Raw genomic sequence first — 18,383 nt, forward strand, 5'->3', positions numbered from 1 at the left:
ATAAAATAGAGGCCAAGTAGCCTCAAGGCATTAATAGTTCCCAAATAGTACTACTATTTAACATATCACTGAAAGTTATGCATATGCCCATTGATCCACTTGGAAGAGCATTTCTGCATTATCCGAAGTGTTATCAGCCATGATCTGAAGGGCATCTGTAAGATTACAAAGAAATGAGAAAAATCTTTCATTAATGTGCACTCTCCCCAAGAAAACACTAAACTAGTTGAATTAATAAAATGTACTCAATCTGGAAAGAACATTCTGTAACATGCATGCAGGCTGGCTTTAGCTCATTTTGTTAGTAGGATTAATTTTTAGAAATCTAAGACTTTCATGTTAATCCCAGATAATAGTGCAATTTGGTACACTAAAATAATCAGATTACAGTGAATGTCGAAGCAATTTGATTTTAAATGATGTGGAGCATGTTACCAGAACTGTCACCCCCTCATTTTATGAAAGTATGACCTGGAAGAATGTCAGACAGTGTTCACCATATCTCAACAGCTGCAGACCTCTGCTTCAAGTAATCTTTAAAAATATGGCTTTATTTATTCAAATACTGATTTTTGACAGCAAGTTAGCACAAGAATTTTAAAAAGATGTGGACTTTATTACAACAATGGATGTGCAAATATTATGTAAGAAACTGGTATATAAAATTACCTTCTACCCATATACCACTGAATTACCATCTGCTACAAACAAACACCCGATTTGTGTTTTCAATAAAAAACCCACTACCCTACCTACTCCTTCCCACTAATTTGATTCATGTGCTTCCTTTTTGCATCTCCCTCGTTCCCCATACCTTTACTCTGATTGGTTGCAGCAGGGCTAATGCCTATTTTATTTCTGGTTAATCTGATTAAGTAAGAATCTGGGATTGTGATGTCAGTGTATTAGTAGAAGGAAGTAATGCTTCCTGTAGGAAGGATGGCAATTTTGACCTTTTAGAAGCAGGTCATAATCTGACTGCAAGATGAAAATAGAGCAAGACAAACTGCAGTAATAATACCAACTCTTTCTCTGATAGCATAGTTCAAAGTAGGATTATGGCTCATGGACTGCAGGTAAGAAAGCATGATGCATTTATATTTGATTGAAGGGAGCTTTGGGTAGGGGGGAGAGGTTAGCTTCAGCAAAAATAGTAGAACATTAGAAATACTGACTAATGAAAGGCCTTATTTCTTATATTTACTCAGGAGAAAAACTAGCTTTCAGAATAGAGGCATCTTAATAGACTGAGGTTTTTCTACAAACTTATAACATTATTTATTTGACTTTAATATACCTATATTTGTATTCTTTCATTCTGTGCTGATGAAACAATATTTATTTATGAATCTCTTTATTGTACATAATTGCTGTAGTTCATTTTGTTGGTTTTTCCCCCTTAAACTCAGAAACCTACATCAGTAAATGAACAACAGATAAGACTGAATCTAAATGAAACAACTAATTCCTCAAGTTATAAGCTTGTGATTTAAAAATTTAATGACTTTGTGTGATAGTTTAGTAGATTGCTTTATTATAATGGGATGCTGCTGTGTTATTTAGCATGTGCCACAATACAAATGCTTTTATGAGCCTCTATCCAGCATGTTGCTATGGTGATGTAGTGCTCAAACTGATGCAATCCTTAAGGTTCTGTTCATGAACCTTTCAGCAGACCTTAAAAAATGCTTCACACATAGCAACAAACAAGACATTAATGTAGCAGACATTGTTTGCACAAAATAGGCTCAATGATCATAGTGGTTAACCAAATAAAAGCTACTAAACTGCACTGCTGGAGTAGCTATAAGCAGTAATCACTATGCACACCTGTATGCTTCAAGATCAGCTTTATTCAATAGTTACATTAACATGGACAAAGTTCATCCCTCACTTGAGCTGAACGGTTGTGATGCCTCTCATCAAATGTAGCAGGAAGCTAAACTCATTGGCAAAAAGGCTGAACTTTAATTTGCTGTGCTGATGAAAGCCCAAATTATAACTGCAAAAGCAAATTGTAAGGCTGAAGTCCATTAAATATGGCAATTGGTATCATGATTGGGCAAAAGAAACTGCTCGAGTCGCAGGTAGTGTAATCTTTGCATTTAAGTTGAAATTATGCAGAATGCAATAGAGATGGGAATCTTGGGGGCAGGGGGAAAAAACCACATGCAAACAACAAAACAAACCAATGCTACAGCACTTCTTAAACTGTTTATCATGTCAGTGACTATTCTTAAAGGTACTTTTTCTGTACTCCAAATGAAAGTGATGCCTATATGTTCCGGTAGTCTCAAATAAACACTGTCTTTTAACTTTGACCAACACTTCTAACTATGTCCTATCATCACTGCTTCTTGTTGAGAGAATCCCATATCCTGTATGTAAATTGTCTGTCACCACTAGGCAACCTCACACAGGCAGAAATCATCTCACTTCAAACTGGCCAACTGGGTTACTATAACACTCAAACAACAATAAGCAGTTCTGCACTGCATTAAAGTCTGATCATAGATGCTACTGTCTAGCCTCATTTACAGCTGATACCAGTGTAACCGCCAGTATCTCTTCCAAGATTAATAAAGCATGAACAAATTCTATTTGAAACCAATCCTTCACCTAAGCTTTCACTTCGCTGACTTCAGCCATGAAGAAAATGGTAACTAAACCATGCAAAATAGTACTGCTGACACTCTAAACAGTGCTCAACTGCAAGGCTATTCTGTAAGCCTAACTTGAAACATCAAGGCCTATCAATTTTGAGTACTTGCAGAACAGTTACTTCAGCCAGGATGAGATTCTATATGCATTGCCTTGTAATAAGATAATCTGCTCTTTGAGATTCTTGTTAACACCTGTCTCTCTAGTTTTATCTTTAAATGAAGTGGGCCATTTGTGGCCAATTTAAAATAAATGGCAGTAATTGTTTATCTCATTTTTGTGGCTGCTGTGAGTTTTGCAAGTAATAACCTACTCCTGTTCCCTACAGTCCATTTTTCCTTTCTTCCTAAGCACTCATCTCTCCTATGCCAAAAAAGGAGACTTAAAAACAATTCATCTGTCTAAAGAGTTTGCAGGTGTTAACTTGTTTGTTAGCAATGCTTTATGCTATTATTACGTAGTTCGTAGCTCTGTGCTGTCCATTAGCAAGCTACCAAATCCTTGGTTTTGAGGCCTGTTTAGTGAAATCAAAGGATGTTTCACAGTTGATACAGCGGTGTTACACATGCCAAGTCTGAGGGGGAAAAAGATTTACAGTCTCAGCAAGAATACTGAGTAAAACCACTCCTTTAAAACTTTGCCTTCTGCTAAAGTAGTTGTCTACTTCATTGCTCAATAAACAGACCATATGCTATTAGGAACATATGCTCCACCAAAGAAATCTGCACAATGCAGCACTCGTATATTTTGAATTATACAGTATTGAGTTCTGTTGAATGCAACTGATGTGTAGTTAACCTATTTTGCCCTAGTGAAGCTTTGAGTCAGTTTCGAATTTTTCTTCCAGTTAGTTCTGTATCTTTTAACAATAACAGGGCAATATTAGATGTGACAAAATCTCACTAATTTGAGGTTTTTCTTAACTTAGTTCTAATATATACATATTAGCCCTCTTATTCACAATTGTTTCTGCCTCATTACATTTTTTTCCTGCCTGCTTTTGTACCTCCACTTCATAAATGAACAAAGACCAAAGCATCCATTATGGTCTTGAAGGGTGGCAGAATCCAAAGACATAGATCTGTTTGGGGTCAAAAGACTAGTCAGAAGAGAAGGCCAAATGGAGAATATGTAACTTCCAGATATCCAGACACCTCTGGGTACAACAGCCTGGAGCCAGCATGTTGAAGAAAGTGTAATTCTAAAGCCTAATGGCAAAAGGGTTAAGGTCCTGACCTATGGGAAGTAGCTATGGCCTCTTCCCAACCGTGCTGACGAGCAATCTGGTAGCAGGGCAAACAGCACAACAAGCTGACTGCAGCTCAGCAGGTGTCCGGTTCCCACCTATGGGTACCCTCTGCAGCTTCTCTTCCCACTACCACCTCAAAGCTTCTCCTTTGGCTTAAGTCATCTCCCCTGTCCTCGGAGACAGCTGATGGTTGGTATGTGCTTACCTCTGTCAAAAGTTCAGTTTCGAATTCACACTTGGGAGACAGAGTTTTCTCTTTTACACAATGGAAAATGATGGTCAAGGTAGTGCAGCATCCTAAAGTCACCTGCTGACTAGAGATCAAGCTATAATCACAATCTACTTGCCTTGAATGTTAATTTTTGCTTGTCTACCACACTAGCAAGCTACTGTACTCTGCAGAAGGGGCAATGGAGAATACAAGGGGGTTTTTGTTGTTTTTGGTTTTTTGAGTTGATGATGGTTGATAATTTCTCTTATAATGACTGGGGTGAAGTAGTTATCTATCCATTCATACCTCAGACAAGCATACTAGCTTCTGAACTATGAGACAGATTGTGAATTGTTCTATCAGAAGGTTCAAAAACTCTCAGATACATTTTTATTTTGACACATTATTGGGGTGGGTGTGGAGACAGGAGTCTTTGCATTATGAGAGACTGGAAGTTTTTTTCTTATGTGGCTCTGTCTTTTAGAGCTATTTCCCTTTCACTTGCAGATAAGAGATGAAGAAAGTGGCTATAATAAAAATCTGTTTTGCATTCCTAAGCATTATGAAGAAGATCTAGAAAGAGTCTTCATTCCTCATGGACTCATCCTGGACAGGTATGAGGGTAATGAACAGAGAGTAGTGACAGTGACACCAATGATCCATTTCCCTCCAAATGAAAAGACTGATGCCCTGCCCTGCATAACCCATGAGAAACATGGAAACACTGCAGCTATAACACTTATGTTTGGGAGTTTAATACAAGAGGAGTTTTATGGAGAGGACTCCTCTACAGCCCCAGTTAAGTTTCCATGTTATCTCAAATATCTTTAAACTTCCTATCCTGCATTGTTTAGACATATGGATTAAATCAACAGTATGTCAAGTGGAGTGGGCATCATCTTGTGAACTGCAAATATGTAACTAACTTACCTATGTCTTAATGTGGTCACAATTTGCTGGTTGTAAGAACTTAACAGCAAGATCAGAATTTTAACTTGGACATGGACAAACAAACATGATATACAAAACACTTTAAAGGATTTGTTTTTTTCTTCCTTCCAGGACAGAACGTTTGGCTAGAGATATCATGCAAGATATGGGAAGCCATCACATTGTTGCACTCTGTGTCCTTAAAGGAGGCTATAAATTCTTTGCTGATTTGCTGGACCATATAAAAGCACTAAATCAAAACGGTGATAAATCTGTGCCAATTACTGTGGATTTTGTTAGAATAAAAAGCTATTGTGTAAGCAATTTTCTTTTCCTTGGAAAATTGACTCTCCTCATAGATTAACATTCTGAATACTGGTAGTTTACATGAAAACTCCACAAAAAATGAGTTTATCCATATATACTGTTCAAAGCAACTTAAATTTAATACATACTGAAAAGCAACTGATGTACCAATCTGCCCCAACGATCAGATGGATATTTTGTATTCATTCCAATGAATATATAGCAGAACACTTAACATGACAAAGCCAGGGTCAGGTATCCAACATTCTCCTTTCCAGCCCAAAGCTTCCATACAGGTTCTACTCTGTCATTACCATGGCACCTTTTGGTGGGAGGGAGTATGGAGAGGAGCTTATTAGCATCAGAGACTTGCTATTGTCTTGCTGCATTATTTTTTTTATTCCTACAGACAATATTGGAGAGACTTTTTTCATAACCTGTGTGTTTGAGGACAGGTATCTTTTGCCTGAATCAATCGTAGCTGGCCTGAGCCAACTACTGTAAAGTAATGACTTATGCTATTTTTTCTGTTTTATCTTCTCCCGTCTTTGAAGGCTAGAGCTCTGAGCACTGATCAAAATTTACCCCATGCTAAATACAACAGTTTACAATATCCTATGTTTCATGGAATTCTAAAATAAATCTGTAGTAACAGGAATAGCTAAAAGCAATGATGTCTATTCCATGAATATGGATGTACTCTTGTCCCATGCAAACATCTTCACTTTCTCGCCTTGCTCTCAGCTGCTTAAAAGCTGTTTTACTGAAGGAGTGCTGTGTAAAGTTGCAAGTGTCATTTGATAGGCAAAAAGCAAGAGCAGCATACCATTCATACCCATACAAGATAATACTTTTGAGCATGTTTTATGTGACTTCCTTCTCTTCTTTCTCCTTCTAGAATGATTCGCCTACAGAAAAAATCAGTATTGTTGGAGAGGAACTGTCTGCGCTAAATGGGAAGGTATGAAACAGCATCTTCAGCTTTTAAGGGGAAAGAACAGTTCTCTCATCTTCCAGGAAGTTCATCTTTACTAAGATTTTGATACTACATATTTACAGTCACTTAACACTGGTTTAAAATGTCGTGCTTTGAAACAGTGAGTAATTCCCACCGATCTCAGTGGAAACTTAACGTGATCAGTATTGAATGCTTCTAAAGACCCTATTTACTTCTTATGCCCCAGCCCTCAGAAATGAACCATCTTAAACTGACTCATGTAGTATGGCTTTAGAATGCTATTGCTATACATAGAATAATATATAAAACCTGACACAGGTGGTCTTCTCACAATATTTTATGCTTCTATAAATACTTTGAGAAAGCACTAAAATAATGTAAGTAGTTAAGTGGCAAGCTCCTTTGAAAATCAATTGCAGCTTACTTGTAAGTGAAGTTTGTAGTGCAAACGTTTCCTGGCTGTATAATTCACTGAATGTTGCCCTGTAAATATTTTCATTTCTTTCTCTCCCTACATGATCTCTTCCAGAATGTGTTAGTAGTAGAGGTAAGTAAAGACGGGTGGGCGGGCAGGAACATATGGACTTTTTTATCCCTGTTTTGCAAGTTAATACCTATTGCATATAAAACAACAATTACAGAATCAATACGGTTGGAAAAGACCTGTAGGATCACCAAGTCCAACCATCAACTAACACAATCATGCCCACTAAACCATGTCCCACAATGCCCCGTCCACACCTTCCTTGAACACCTCCAGTGAGGGTGACTCCACCACCTCCCTGGGTAGCCTGTTCCAATGCTTCGCCACTCTCTCAGGAAAGAAATTTTTCCTAATATCCAGCCTGAACCTCCCCTGGAGCAACTTGAGGCCATTTCCTCTTGTCCTGTTGCTAGTCACTTGGGAGAAGAGACCAATACCCACCTCTCTGCAACCTCCTTCCAGGTAGGTGTAGAGAGTGATAAGGTCTCCCCTCAGCCTCCTCTTCTCCAGACTGAACAACCCCAGCTCCCTTAGCCACTCCTCATAAGACTTGTGCTCCAGACCCCTCACCAGCTTTGTTGCCCTTCTCTGGACATGCTCCAGCACCTCAATGGCCTTCTTGTAGTGAGGGGCCCAAAACTGAACGCAGTATTCGAGGTGTGGCCTCACCAGTGCTGAGTACAGGGGGACAATCACCTCCCTACTCCTGCTGGCCACCCTGTTTCTGATACAGGCCAGGATGCCATTTGCCTCCTTGGCCACCTGGGCACACTGCTGGCTCATATTCAGCTGGCTGTCAATCAACACCCCCAGGTCCTTTTCTGCAGGGCAGCTTTCCAGCCACTCATCCCCAAGCCTGTAGTGTTGTATGGGGTTGTTGTGACCAAAGTGCAGGACCCGGCACTTGGCCTTGTTGAACCTCATACAGTTGGCCTCAGCCCATTGATCCAGACTGTCCACATCCCTCTGAAAAGCCTTCCTACCCTCAAGCAGACCAACACTCCTACCCAACTTAGTGTCATCTGCAAACTTGCTGAGGGAGCACTCAATCCCCTCATCCACATCATTGATAAATACATTAAACAAGACCGGCCCCAATACTGAGCCCTGGGGGACTCTGCTTGTGACTGGCCACCAACTGGATTTGACTCCATTCACCATGACTCTCTGGGCTTGGCCATCCAGCCAGTTTTTTACCCAGCAAAGAGCGCACCTGTCTAAGCCACAAGCTGCCAGCTTCTCCAGGAGAATACTGTGGGAGACAGTGTCAAAGGCTTTACTAAAGTCCAGGTAGACAACTTCCACAGCCTTTCCCTCATCCACCACGCGGGTCACCTGGTCATAGAAGGAGATCAGGTTGGTCAAGCAGGACCTGCCTCTCATGAACCCGTGCTGGCTGGGCCTGATCCCTTGGTTATCCTGCACGTGCCCTGTCAGGGCCCTCAAGATGAACATCTCCATAATCTTCCCCAGCACCGAGGTCAGGCTGACAGGCCTGCAGTTCCCCGGATCCTCCTTCTGGCCCTTCTTGTAGATGGGTGTCACGTTGGCAAGCCTCCAGTCGTCTGGGACCTCCCCGGTTAACCAGGACTGCTGATAAATGATGGAGAGTGGTTTGGCAAGCTCCTCCTCCAGCTCCTTCAGTACCCTTGGCAGGATGCCATCAGGCCCCATAGACTTGTGAGTGTCCAGGTGGCACAGCAGGTCATTAACTGCTTCCTCCTGGATCATGGGGAGTTCATTTTACTCTCCATCCTTGTCTTCCAGCTCAGGGAGCTGAATACCCTCAGGATACCTGTTTTGACTATTAAAGACTGAGGCAAAGGAGGCATTAAGTACCTCAGCCTTTTCCTCATCCTTGATGACAATGTTCCCTCCCGCATCCAGTAAAGGATGGAGATTCTCCTTGGCTCTCTTTTTGTTGTTCATGTATTTGTAAAAACATTTTTTGTTATCCCTTACGATTGTAATTAATTATGTTACTGTGCTGCCAGGGTTGATGACTAGTTTTTATGCTTTAAATTAATCTGCTGATGGTCTGTTTTTTCTTTCAGACTCAGAGGATAATTTTTTTTATCTCTTTCAGGACATTATTGAGACTGGCAGAACAATGAAAGCACTACTTTCAAAACTAAAAGACAACGAACCAAAGATGGTAAAAGTTGTAAGGTATAATGATATGGCCACTTGTATCTTCGTGTTACAATACTTTAGTAGCAAAATCATTTAGGTGAATAGTCAGTGTATGCTGGTGGGTGTTTGTTTGGTTTGAAGTTTGGGGAAGAGGAAGTAAAAGCAGGAAGTAATCCTTATCCAGCTGGTGAAAGTATTTATTAAACTGGTAAACTTACATATGCACTACCACCTTCATTGTTAAAATGAATAAAAAACTGTTTCCTGGCTCTTTTTGCATAGTCCATAAAGTCTGATGGATTCCATGTTTCTTACCTCATGTTTGAAGGAAATTCAGCTCTTTCCATAGCTTTCCTAACACCTTCTCAGTTGCCTCAATACTAGAATGACAACACTCAGAATTTTTCTTCCTCAGTCATACAGGTTTTCAGAATCTAAGAGTTTGTCAGCACTTACAAGATGATTTCAAGTGCTATTCTAGATTGGCTTTGAGATGATCTCTAAAAGGAATTTTTTGGGAATATCCCTGTCTCTGTCAAGTAATCATGACGCTTTGAAAAAACACTTCTTGTTTATGTACCAGTTATGCCCCACCTAGTGAATGTCCAGGAGGTTCTCAGTTTCTTCAGAAGTGCACAGAAAAAGCAAGAACGGATATGACTTCGTGGAAGAAATCATAGCAACATTGCACACTTGTCCTCTTCTCCTTCCCTCTCCACTAAAATCTTTACATGCCATTTGAACTTGCTTACGTGTCTGTACTATTCTAGTTTGCTGATACATCGTTACATGAAAAAAATAACTATTTGGGACACAGAATTGAAGAGAACTAAATGTAAAACCATAGAGTCATTTGGACCTTCAGAATAAACCTAGATCAGAGTCTTTGCTTCTTCCTCCATTATAAGGCTGAACACTACTTCTGTCTGTTACAATAATCTCATTGTTTTAATTTAACTGCATGATTGTAGAAGCTTATGGGGAGGGGTGGGAGAAGTGAAGTACACTGCTCAGAGCAAAACATAGTTTAAAAAACATAACCTTCTCTGCTCTGCCTTACAGCCTGCTTGTTAAAAGGACACATCGAAGTCCAGGTTACAGACCAGACTGTAAGTACTGCATTCTTCTAGTTGTCCAAAATACTGCGTAAAGTGGAATTATGAGATCGTAGGTCTGAAAACTGGCATATAAGTTTCAGGAAGGCCAAGAGAAATGGGGAGAAAATACATTAAAAATTTGTGAACTGATGACCAGCTATCGCATGCTGAAACCTCACGGCCACCTTTTTTTTTCTTCCCCAGTTGGTCTGAGTGCAGGTTTGGTAGTTTGTTACCAGCTACCAGAAACAGAATCAAACCTTAACTTTTTACTGTTTGGCTTTGACTCTAAAAGGCATTTGTTTTGACTCTGCATTAAACTTGCCTTATTTTCAAACTGAAAACCCCTACTGAGTTGCAGCACGTCTACTTTCACACAAGTAGAATCTCACTCCTTGTCTCCCTCTCCCAGGACTACCTCATAAGCAGGTTTTAAATAGTTATTTTGTTCTTAAAATACATTCTCTTAACACTTTATTACTAAATGATGGGGATGGTATAGATTCTAACCTCTGTCATCAATTTACAGCTCTGATTCTTAAAGCAGCATGCTAAGTACCTTGAAAGCAAGATGATGTATTTATTAGGTATTACTCTTAAATAGCTGAAGCATGTGTTGAACACAAACTGTGTACTTAAAAGCTATTTACACCACCCAAATATAAAAAGAATCGTATTTTGTTACAGATATAGGCTTTGAAATTCCAGATAAATTTGTGGTTGGATATGCACTTGATTATAATGAATACTTCAGAGATCTAAATGTAAGTACATACATGTGTGCTTCGACTGTTACATAGATGACTGTTACCACAGGTAACCAGCAAGAATATTAGCTTATACTAGGAGCTTCTCAACAATTAACAAAACTTCAAACCTGACTAGAAACTTCCATTAAAAGGGGCAAAAACATTATTAACGTGCCAAGCTGATAATTCAGTGTAAATGCATAAGAACTTGTTTAGGCCTTACCTCTTTATGAATCTACTTCACAAGTCTCATTGCCCAGCCGTGCTGTACAGTATTCTGAATCTTCCAGGATGGTTGGCAGCACACAATCTGCTGGCCCCATCTGAAAAGAAACTAACTTGTAATTTGGCTTTGATTTCAAGTTTGTCGGTCTCAGTGAAATCCTACCTTGCTCTTTTCCAGCAAGTCTTTAAGATGACTCGGTGTGTCAGTGTCCTACACTGTATAACATGTCCATCAAGATCCTTTTTCCTTTGTTCCATTATAGTCTCCTTAGGCTGCACTGAGTAGTAGACTTGGAAAGAGCATAACTGATAAAAAGAACTGATCTTTTTTCTCTCCTTAGTTTTCAAAAGCACTTTCTTAAATCTGGTTAAGTGGAAAAGTTTTTCCCTTGAAAGTCATCTTAATAAGACAAACCAGTTCTTTAAAAGACATATAATGGAACTATGCTACTGCAAAGTAATCTAAGAAGGATACAATACTTGAACAAACCTGACTTGTTTAGAATATACAAATCCATAAATTACAGATGAGCTTGGAAGTAATAGTAACATCTCAGTTTTACTGCAAGTAGTAACCTTGCAACCAAACTCGCAAAGATTACTCTCCTGGTGTGTTTTCCTTACAATGCTAGTAATAAACTGAAAATCATTCTTGCATTTTCATCGAAGGTAAAGATTGACTAAAGTTGTACTACTTTTTTTTTTTTTTTTTTAGCATATCTGCATTCTGAAAGAGAAAGCCAAAGAGAAATATAGGATCTGATAACATCAGTCTTCTGGAACAACAGTTCAGTGGCATGTACAGCTGTGTGGAATAGTAACAAGAAGTAATCTACTAATTGTGCTCTTCAGTGAAGAACTACATTCATATACTATTCTATATATTTTTTTTTCCTATAATGATTATGTAAAACAGCTTAAAGGTGAACGGCCATAAAATGGATATTATATTCTGCTGGAATCACAGGGGCTATAGCCAGGACATGGTCATGTTTATGTAATTATGTTTGGGTTTTAATTTACTAGATGGAGTAACACATTGTGTGATTGTATATAAACTGTAGCTATCTTTACATGTAAGCTTGTGTTGTGTAAATATATACACATCTACTTTCATATAACATGGAAAACACATTTGATTCTTCAGCTTAATGCAATGGAAAAAAAAGTGAACATTAAGGTAACTACACTGACTTTAGCTCTTATACATTCCATGCGACTTGGGGTGTTGTGTCTTGTTTTTTGAGGGAAGGGATCAGGGGTTGCTGGTTCTATTGTGGTGTTACTTGAAGTACAGGTAGCACTGATTACTAGCCGGTCAGACTGAATGATAAACCATTATAGCAGGAAATTACCTCTGCTAGTTGTGCACCCCTTCTGAGAGCTGGAAGTTAAATTCTACTGCCTAGAAACTGCACCAAGCTCGAAGCAGTCTCTAACACCTCTCTGTTTCCTACCTCCACTGAATGATTAAAATAAGCTCTGAGACCTTGGGCTTTTTCCCCTTTGGGAATTAAGAATACTGAGCTAGGCCTCTGTTTTCAAGAGGGGCTGCTGCTGTCCTTTAGCTTTTAAGAGTCCTGAGCTACAGGTGACCAGCCCTTGACAGGTGTGCAATGGTGCTTTCCAGAGCCCCCTGAGAGCTCAGGACTGTCAATCTGCCACATTATCTGCCCCTTACAGCGTGTGAGAGGAGGTATACTAGTGCCTGTATGAACAGAGCCCTTACCTAAAGCAACGGGAACGGCTCACACTGGAGCCCGGCGCCACCCGCCCGCTGCCGCCGCCCTTGCCCCTCTGAGGGCGGGCCACGGACACCGCTCGGCGGGGCGCGACGCCAAACCGCCCCGCGGGCTTCTGTTTTTCCCAGCTGGAGCGAGGACTGCTGGCAGCTAACGCCGCCTTTCTCCAGGTAAATGCAGCCCGGGAAAGCCGTCGCCGACCGCTCGGTGGCCCGGGGAAGGGACCCCGGCGGCGGCGCCCGGCCCAGCTCTCCCCTCAGCGCCCGCCTCGGGGGCGGGAACGCCGCGCGCTGCCGTCCCGTGAGGGCCCCCTCGCGTGGCCCGCCCGCCGCCAATCAGTAGGCGGAGCCCAGCGATCTCGCGTGTTGATTGGAGGCACTGGCCCGCGGTCACAGGGGGGACGGGAGGCGTCGGGGAAGGGGAAAGTGCGCCCTCGCGTCGGGGTGCCAAGGATGGCGGCTGCGGAGCAGGAGGATGAGCTGGAAAGGTAGCGGTCGTCCTTGGCCCTTCCTCCACGGCCCGCGGCTGCTGCGGCCCCCCAGTCCCCGCCGTCCCCGCCAGCTGCGGGGAAAACGCGGAAGAAAGGCCGCGGCGAGGAGACCTGCGTGGGCCTTGCGGGAGGTGAGGGCGGTGTCTACAGCGCCCCCTGTCGTCCGGGGGTGGGCAGCCGCTCCCGCCGAGCCCTGCCGGGGTCCGCCGGCAGCAGGCCCGGGCGGAGGGAGGGGCGGTGGGCGGTGTGTCAGCGGCCGAGTCGCTGCGGGCGCCCGTTGGGTTCAGCTCTGGGGAAAAACACCTTCCCCGTTGCCTGCGGGGTGCTGGGAGACGGGGTGCAGCCCCCGGGTGTCACGGCGCTCCTCTGTTTGCTTCTAGAAGGAGTTTAAAAGAGAAAGCCAGGCTCCGCTTGAGGCACTTCGATGTTGGAGACAAATTCTCCCATTTGCCGCTGCCCAAAGCCTCTGTCCTCCTGCCGCTGATGGTGAGGGAGGGGAAGCTGCACTTGCTGCTCACTGTCAGGTCGATGCAGGTAGGTGAGCCGGGGCCGGGGCCGGGGCCCGGGGCCGCCGCAGGGCAGCCGCTGCCGTGCGCAGAGCCGAGCCCCGGGGGCCGGGGTGAGAGCCGAGCCCCGGGGGCCGGGGTGAGAGCCGAGCCCCGGGGGACGGGGTGAGAGCCGAGCCCCGGGGGACGGGGTGAGAGCCGAGCCCCGGGGGACGGGGTGAGAGCCGAGCCCCGGGGGCCGGGGTGAGAGCCCAGCCCCGGGGGACGGGGTGACGCATCGGCGAGATCGCTCGGAGGGGACTTCTCGTGGTGTTCTCACTCGGGTGTTTGCACAAGTCCCATCCTTACCACGTGTGCTAGGGCCTGCTTCTCAAACTTCAGTCCAGGCAGCATGCCCAAGGTTACAAGCGGATGTTTTTATGTACCGGTGAATCTCGTGTTTACATGCCAGGAAAATGCCGTGTACCCAGAAACCTGTGACAGTAAAAGATGATCTCCAGATCAGAAAAGGAAATTTTGATTGTTTACTGTGACTTGAAACTAACACCGCAGTGCAGATTTTATTAATGTGACTTTTCAGTCTCCATTTAATATTACTCTTCTCTCCCTTTCATATATGAAAGGAAAGGCAATGACCTAAGTCCCCCAGAACTCTTCTGTCAGCATTTTGTTTTCTTTTACAACTCTTGTTTTCCACTACCCACCCCCCCCATCAACTGCCTGTATTCAGACATTATTTACTTGTCTGTTCTGTTGCTGAAAAATTGAAGTTTTTTGGGGTCTTGCTTAGAATTTTTAAGACCCTAATAATTACAGTTACAAAGCTGATAAACTGATTCTAAATGGGCTTTTTACTGATCTTTGATGCACAAGCTTATTACTATATGTTCTTAAAGGTATGTTATTTAAATGTGTATTTTATAAGTTCTTTCTTTTACCTTGAGTATTTTAATCTCACTATTCAAGTTGTCTAGATTCATCTGTCAGTCTCTTATGCAAGCGAGATGATGAAAAATGTAAGTTTTGAAGTATTAAAGCAGAATCTGTAAGTATGAATTACACAACACCGTACAAGTGATATGTGTATTTCTCATACTGAGGGTTTATGGATTAGTTGGGTATAGGCCCAACTTTTTCTTGTGTAGCTCGTGATAAGGCACATTTCTTCTGATCTGCAGAAACCTCTTACCACCATTTCCAGCTTCTTTGGCTGGAAAGATAAATCAAACATAGATTCTGCAATATGAACAAGTGTCTGTGTGGATCCAAGAAGAAATGTAAAACTTACTATATTTAACAGTAGTACTCCTTTAAATTCTAGCTGAGAAGATCACCAGGAGAAGTGTGTTTTCCAGGAGGTAAAAGTGAAGCAATTGATAAAGATGAAATTGATACTGCTCTCCGAGAAGCTAAAGAAGAAGTGGGACTCCAGCCAGAGAAGGTGGAAGTCATCTGTAGGCTTGTGCCTGGAATTGATAAAGTAAGCAATAAACCGAGTAAGTCAGCATATCATTAGAAAATAAGCTTAGGTTATTTTCTTTTGTAAGGTTGATAATGACCTTTTCAAACCTGTAACTGTAAATAACCACCGCTTCTTGAAGTGCGCAGCCTGTGTTGCCAGCAGAGTGAAGGGAGGAGATTCTTGCTCTGTACTTGGTATTTGTGAGACGACATTTGGTGTACCATGTCCAGTTATGGACATACTGGAGTACCAGAAAGACAGTGGTAAACTGGCGAGAGCCTAGCGGAGAGCCATGAAGAGAGTAAGGGGGCTGGAGCACATGGATTATGAGGAAAGACAGAGAAGTGGGTTTGCTCAGCCTGAAGAAGAGAAAGCTAGCAGGGGATCTAGTCACTTTCTTCACGTACCTCTGGGGTGGTTATAGAGAAGGTGATAGCAGACTCTTCTTGAGACAATGGTCACAAGCAGCAACAAATGAAATTTTGATGAGATGAAATTTTGATGAGATAAAATTTTAAAATAAAGAACATTCTTTCACTTGATACAAACTTGGTGTTTGGGGTTTTTTGTTGTTTTTTTTTTTCCTTTTAGATGAATCACTTGGTAACACCAGTTGTAGGATTTATAGAGGATACATTCCAGGCCATTCCTAATCCAGATGAAGTGAGTAATGTTTTTGTCGTGCCATTGGAGTACTTTGTCAAGCCCTTAAATTACAAGACCTTGCCTTATAAAACCTCATCTGGTTACTTTAGTTGGATGCACTGCTTTTCATATGATGACCATGAACATAAAATGTCATTCAAGATATGGGGACTCACTGCACACTTTGCTGTATTTCTTGCTCTGGTAATTTTTGGAGAGAGACCTACCTTTGAAGTTGATTATGATCTTGACAACTTAACTTCGTCCGCTGAGAATAACTTCATGAATTTATATGCATCCTTATGTGAAAGAAAGAAGAGTAATCTATGATGAACTGGTCTGGCAATTAATTTATATTGAAGGAGGGAAAAGGGTTTTGTTTATTCCCTTTATATCTATTATTTGACTGAGTTTCACACTTGAATTTCTTCTGAATTGGGAACTTATTAAAATATATTTTAAAGTAATCTTCTTAAGTTGACAAGCCCTAACTAGATTCATATAATTTTTAAGTTGTTTTAGAGTTGCTGAAAGCACATGGTATTTTTGATGGACTTAATATATAGATTTGGAAGATCTGTTCCAGTTCCTACCTTTATTTTGTGTGAACTAAGACACTTTCTGTGGTTTGCCTTCTGTATAATGAGATAATACTATTTTATCAAATTTTTGTCTGTTTGAATTAGAATACAAAAACTTTTGGGGATCTGTCTGTCTCTTGCTGTGTGGCATACTACATATGGACAACGTAATGCATACAGTCTTGTGTGGTATCTTTAAGCACTTAGGAAATCCATAATAAAAATATAGAAGGTGGCAAGTGCTTTCACAATCTTGTTTGTTTTGGTTGGACTTGTGGAGGGAAGAGGGAGGTTTAATGAGTTTTGTTAAATTGAGCAAATGTAGTATTTCTGACAAGGAAATTCTGGAGGCTGTGGAAAACTTTGTATACGGGCAACAGAACTGAACTTTGCTCCTCAGCATCTTGTTAGCATCACTCACTCAGCTCCTGGAGGGAGACATCTTAAGGAAAGAGAACTGGAGTTGAGTATTCATGAGGACTAAAATCTGTAGTTGAACCTTTACCAGTCACCCTGGCAATGTCAGATACATGGTGTTCTTGGTGCTGCGAATCCTTGTTTCCTCATTGCTGGTGAACTAGGAACTTATTCATAGTGGTTGTGATCTTATTGCCAAATGGTTATGTTTTTAAAAGCGCAATTGACTTAGGCTGGATTTGAGATGTACTTTGCAAATAAACAAGTTACCAGTCCTTAAACAGCTGATCTTCTCTAAGCAACAAATGTGAGTTGAAAGCATTCTGTGTCTCTCAGAATCACATGCCCTAGTGCTAGTCTTGAGTAAGATGAAGAAAAGCACTCAGTTGTTCTGGGTGTTTGCACTTTGTGCTCACCCCCCTATTCACCAATGGATGCAAGTGTGATTAAAAAGTTGCTGGCAATTCCTATGGACTGTGCTGTAATTGAGCAGAAGTCAGATTTTTATATTGAGCAGCTTTTGTAGTATACTTGGAAGTTGGCTGCGACTTTAGCAAAATGCATTCTTTTTACAAATAAATGTTTCCCAAGTATGGCTTGAATAGCTCATTATGATGTGCATCCATAACGTTCTTCGGCTGCTGTGTTGGGACAGTACCATTTAGGCACTGAAATACCAGCTTGTGTTTGCTTTGTAACTGCAGCATGACTTTTTACTGAAGAAGACAAAGATGCTGGAGTTGCACTTAGTTGACAGAAGTGTACCAAAACAAATCAAGGCTAAAATCAATGCAAATCTTGTTGCGAGGACTGAGTTTCCCTTTGCCTGCTCTCCCTGCTACAACTGTACAATACTTATGTATCTTCCCAGAGGTAATTCAGTGGTAGGTATTCTACTACAGTGTTCTGCCTGAGGTATTCGTTATGCTGTGGTATTAAAGAAGTACAAGATTGGCAATCAGAATACTGGGTTGGAAAAGGCCTCATCAATTAGCCTAATCTCTTGCTACCTAAAGATTGAATCAGATACATGATATTCTGATAAATACCTAATTTTTTCTTAAGCTTCCCTGGACAATCCATTATAGTCCTTTAGCCATGCTTTACAAAGTTTGTCTAACTTAACAGATACTGGTTGTAGCAAGGAACACTTCTTATCCTGTACATAGCAGAATGGTGAATAGCTTGTTTCCTTAGTTAATTTCTGCCCTCCTGAAAACCACATTGCTGTGTCTTCCTAAGGCGTCTTTAGATTTAATGATCAGATTCCTTCAGGTGTTTTTCATCAGTCACTTTTCATCACATTTTGTACATCTCTTGTAATTTTTGTTGCTTTCCAGAATCTTCAGTGAACCTTCCTCCCCAAGTCCCCCACCCATCAAATATGTGATAATCAAACCTGGTCATAGTATTCTAGTTAACCATTTATTTGGGTCGGATAGGACAGGATTACTTCACAGCTCCTTTTTATATATCCCATTGTGATTGCTGTTTGTGAAGCAGCATGGTAATATTGACTCATATTCTACTTCTTCCA

General features: G+C 41.5%; 2 protein-coding genes across 2 annotated transcripts; both read left to right on the forward strand.

The window, feature by feature from the left end:
* Nucleotides 1–1,058: 1,058 nt before the first annotated feature.
* Nucleotides 1,059–11,766, forward strand: LOC104252864 (hypoxanthine-guanine phosphoribosyltransferase). The gene is made up of 9 exons (XM_059824884.1): nt 1,059–1,076; nt 4,629–4,735; nt 5,184–5,367; nt 6,256–6,318; nt 6,845–6,862; nt 8,886–8,968; nt 9,995–10,041; nt 10,717–10,793; nt 11,719–11,766. The coding sequence occupies exons 1-9, from the start codon at nt 1,059–1,061 to the stop codon at nt 11,764–11,766; spliced, it is 645 nt and encodes a 214-aa protein (XP_059680867.1).
* A 1,417-nt stretch (nt 11,767–13,183) lies between these two features.
* NUDT7 (nudix hydrolase 7) lies at nt 13,184–16,664 on the forward strand. The gene is made up of 4 exons (XM_059824943.1): nt 13,184–13,232; nt 13,616–13,769; nt 15,063–15,221; nt 15,795–16,664. The coding sequence occupies exons 1-4, from the start codon at nt 13,198–13,200 to the stop codon at nt 16,176–16,178; spliced, it is 732 nt and encodes a 243-aa protein (XP_059680926.1). The 5' UTR covers nt 13,184–13,197; the 3' UTR covers nt 16,179–16,664.
* The last annotated feature ends 1,719 nt before the right edge of the window (nt 16,665–18,383 follow it).

Source organism: Gavia stellata, chromosome 15 (assembly GCF_030936135.1).
Source record: "Gavia stellata isolate bGavSte3 chromosome 15, bGavSte3.hap2, whole genome shotgun sequence".
Lineage (NCBI taxonomy): Eukaryota > Metazoa > Chordata > Aves > Gaviiformes > Gaviidae > Gavia > Gavia stellata.

Coding starts and splice junctions, on each gene's coding strand:
- LOC104252864 (XM_059824884.1), top strand. Junction 5,368..6,255: donor TTAGAATAAAAAGCTATTGT/GTAAGCAATTTT, acceptor TTCTCCTTCTAG/AATGATTCGCCTACAGAAAA. Junction 10,794..11,718: donor AATACTTCAGAGATCTAAAT/GTAAGTACATAC, acceptor TTTTTTTTTTAG/CATATCTGCATTCTGAAAGA.
- NUDT7 (XM_059824943.1), top strand. CDS start 13,198: ATGGCGGCTGCGGAGCAGGAGGATGAGCTGGAAAG. Junction 13,233..13,615: donor CAGGAGGATGAGCTGGAAAG/GTAGCGGTCGTC, acceptor GTTTGCTTCTAG/AAGGAGTTTAAAAGAGAAAG. Junction 15,222..15,794: donor TTGTGCCTGGAATTGATAAA/GTAAGCAATAAA, acceptor TTTTCCTTTTAG/ATGAATCACTTGGTAACACC.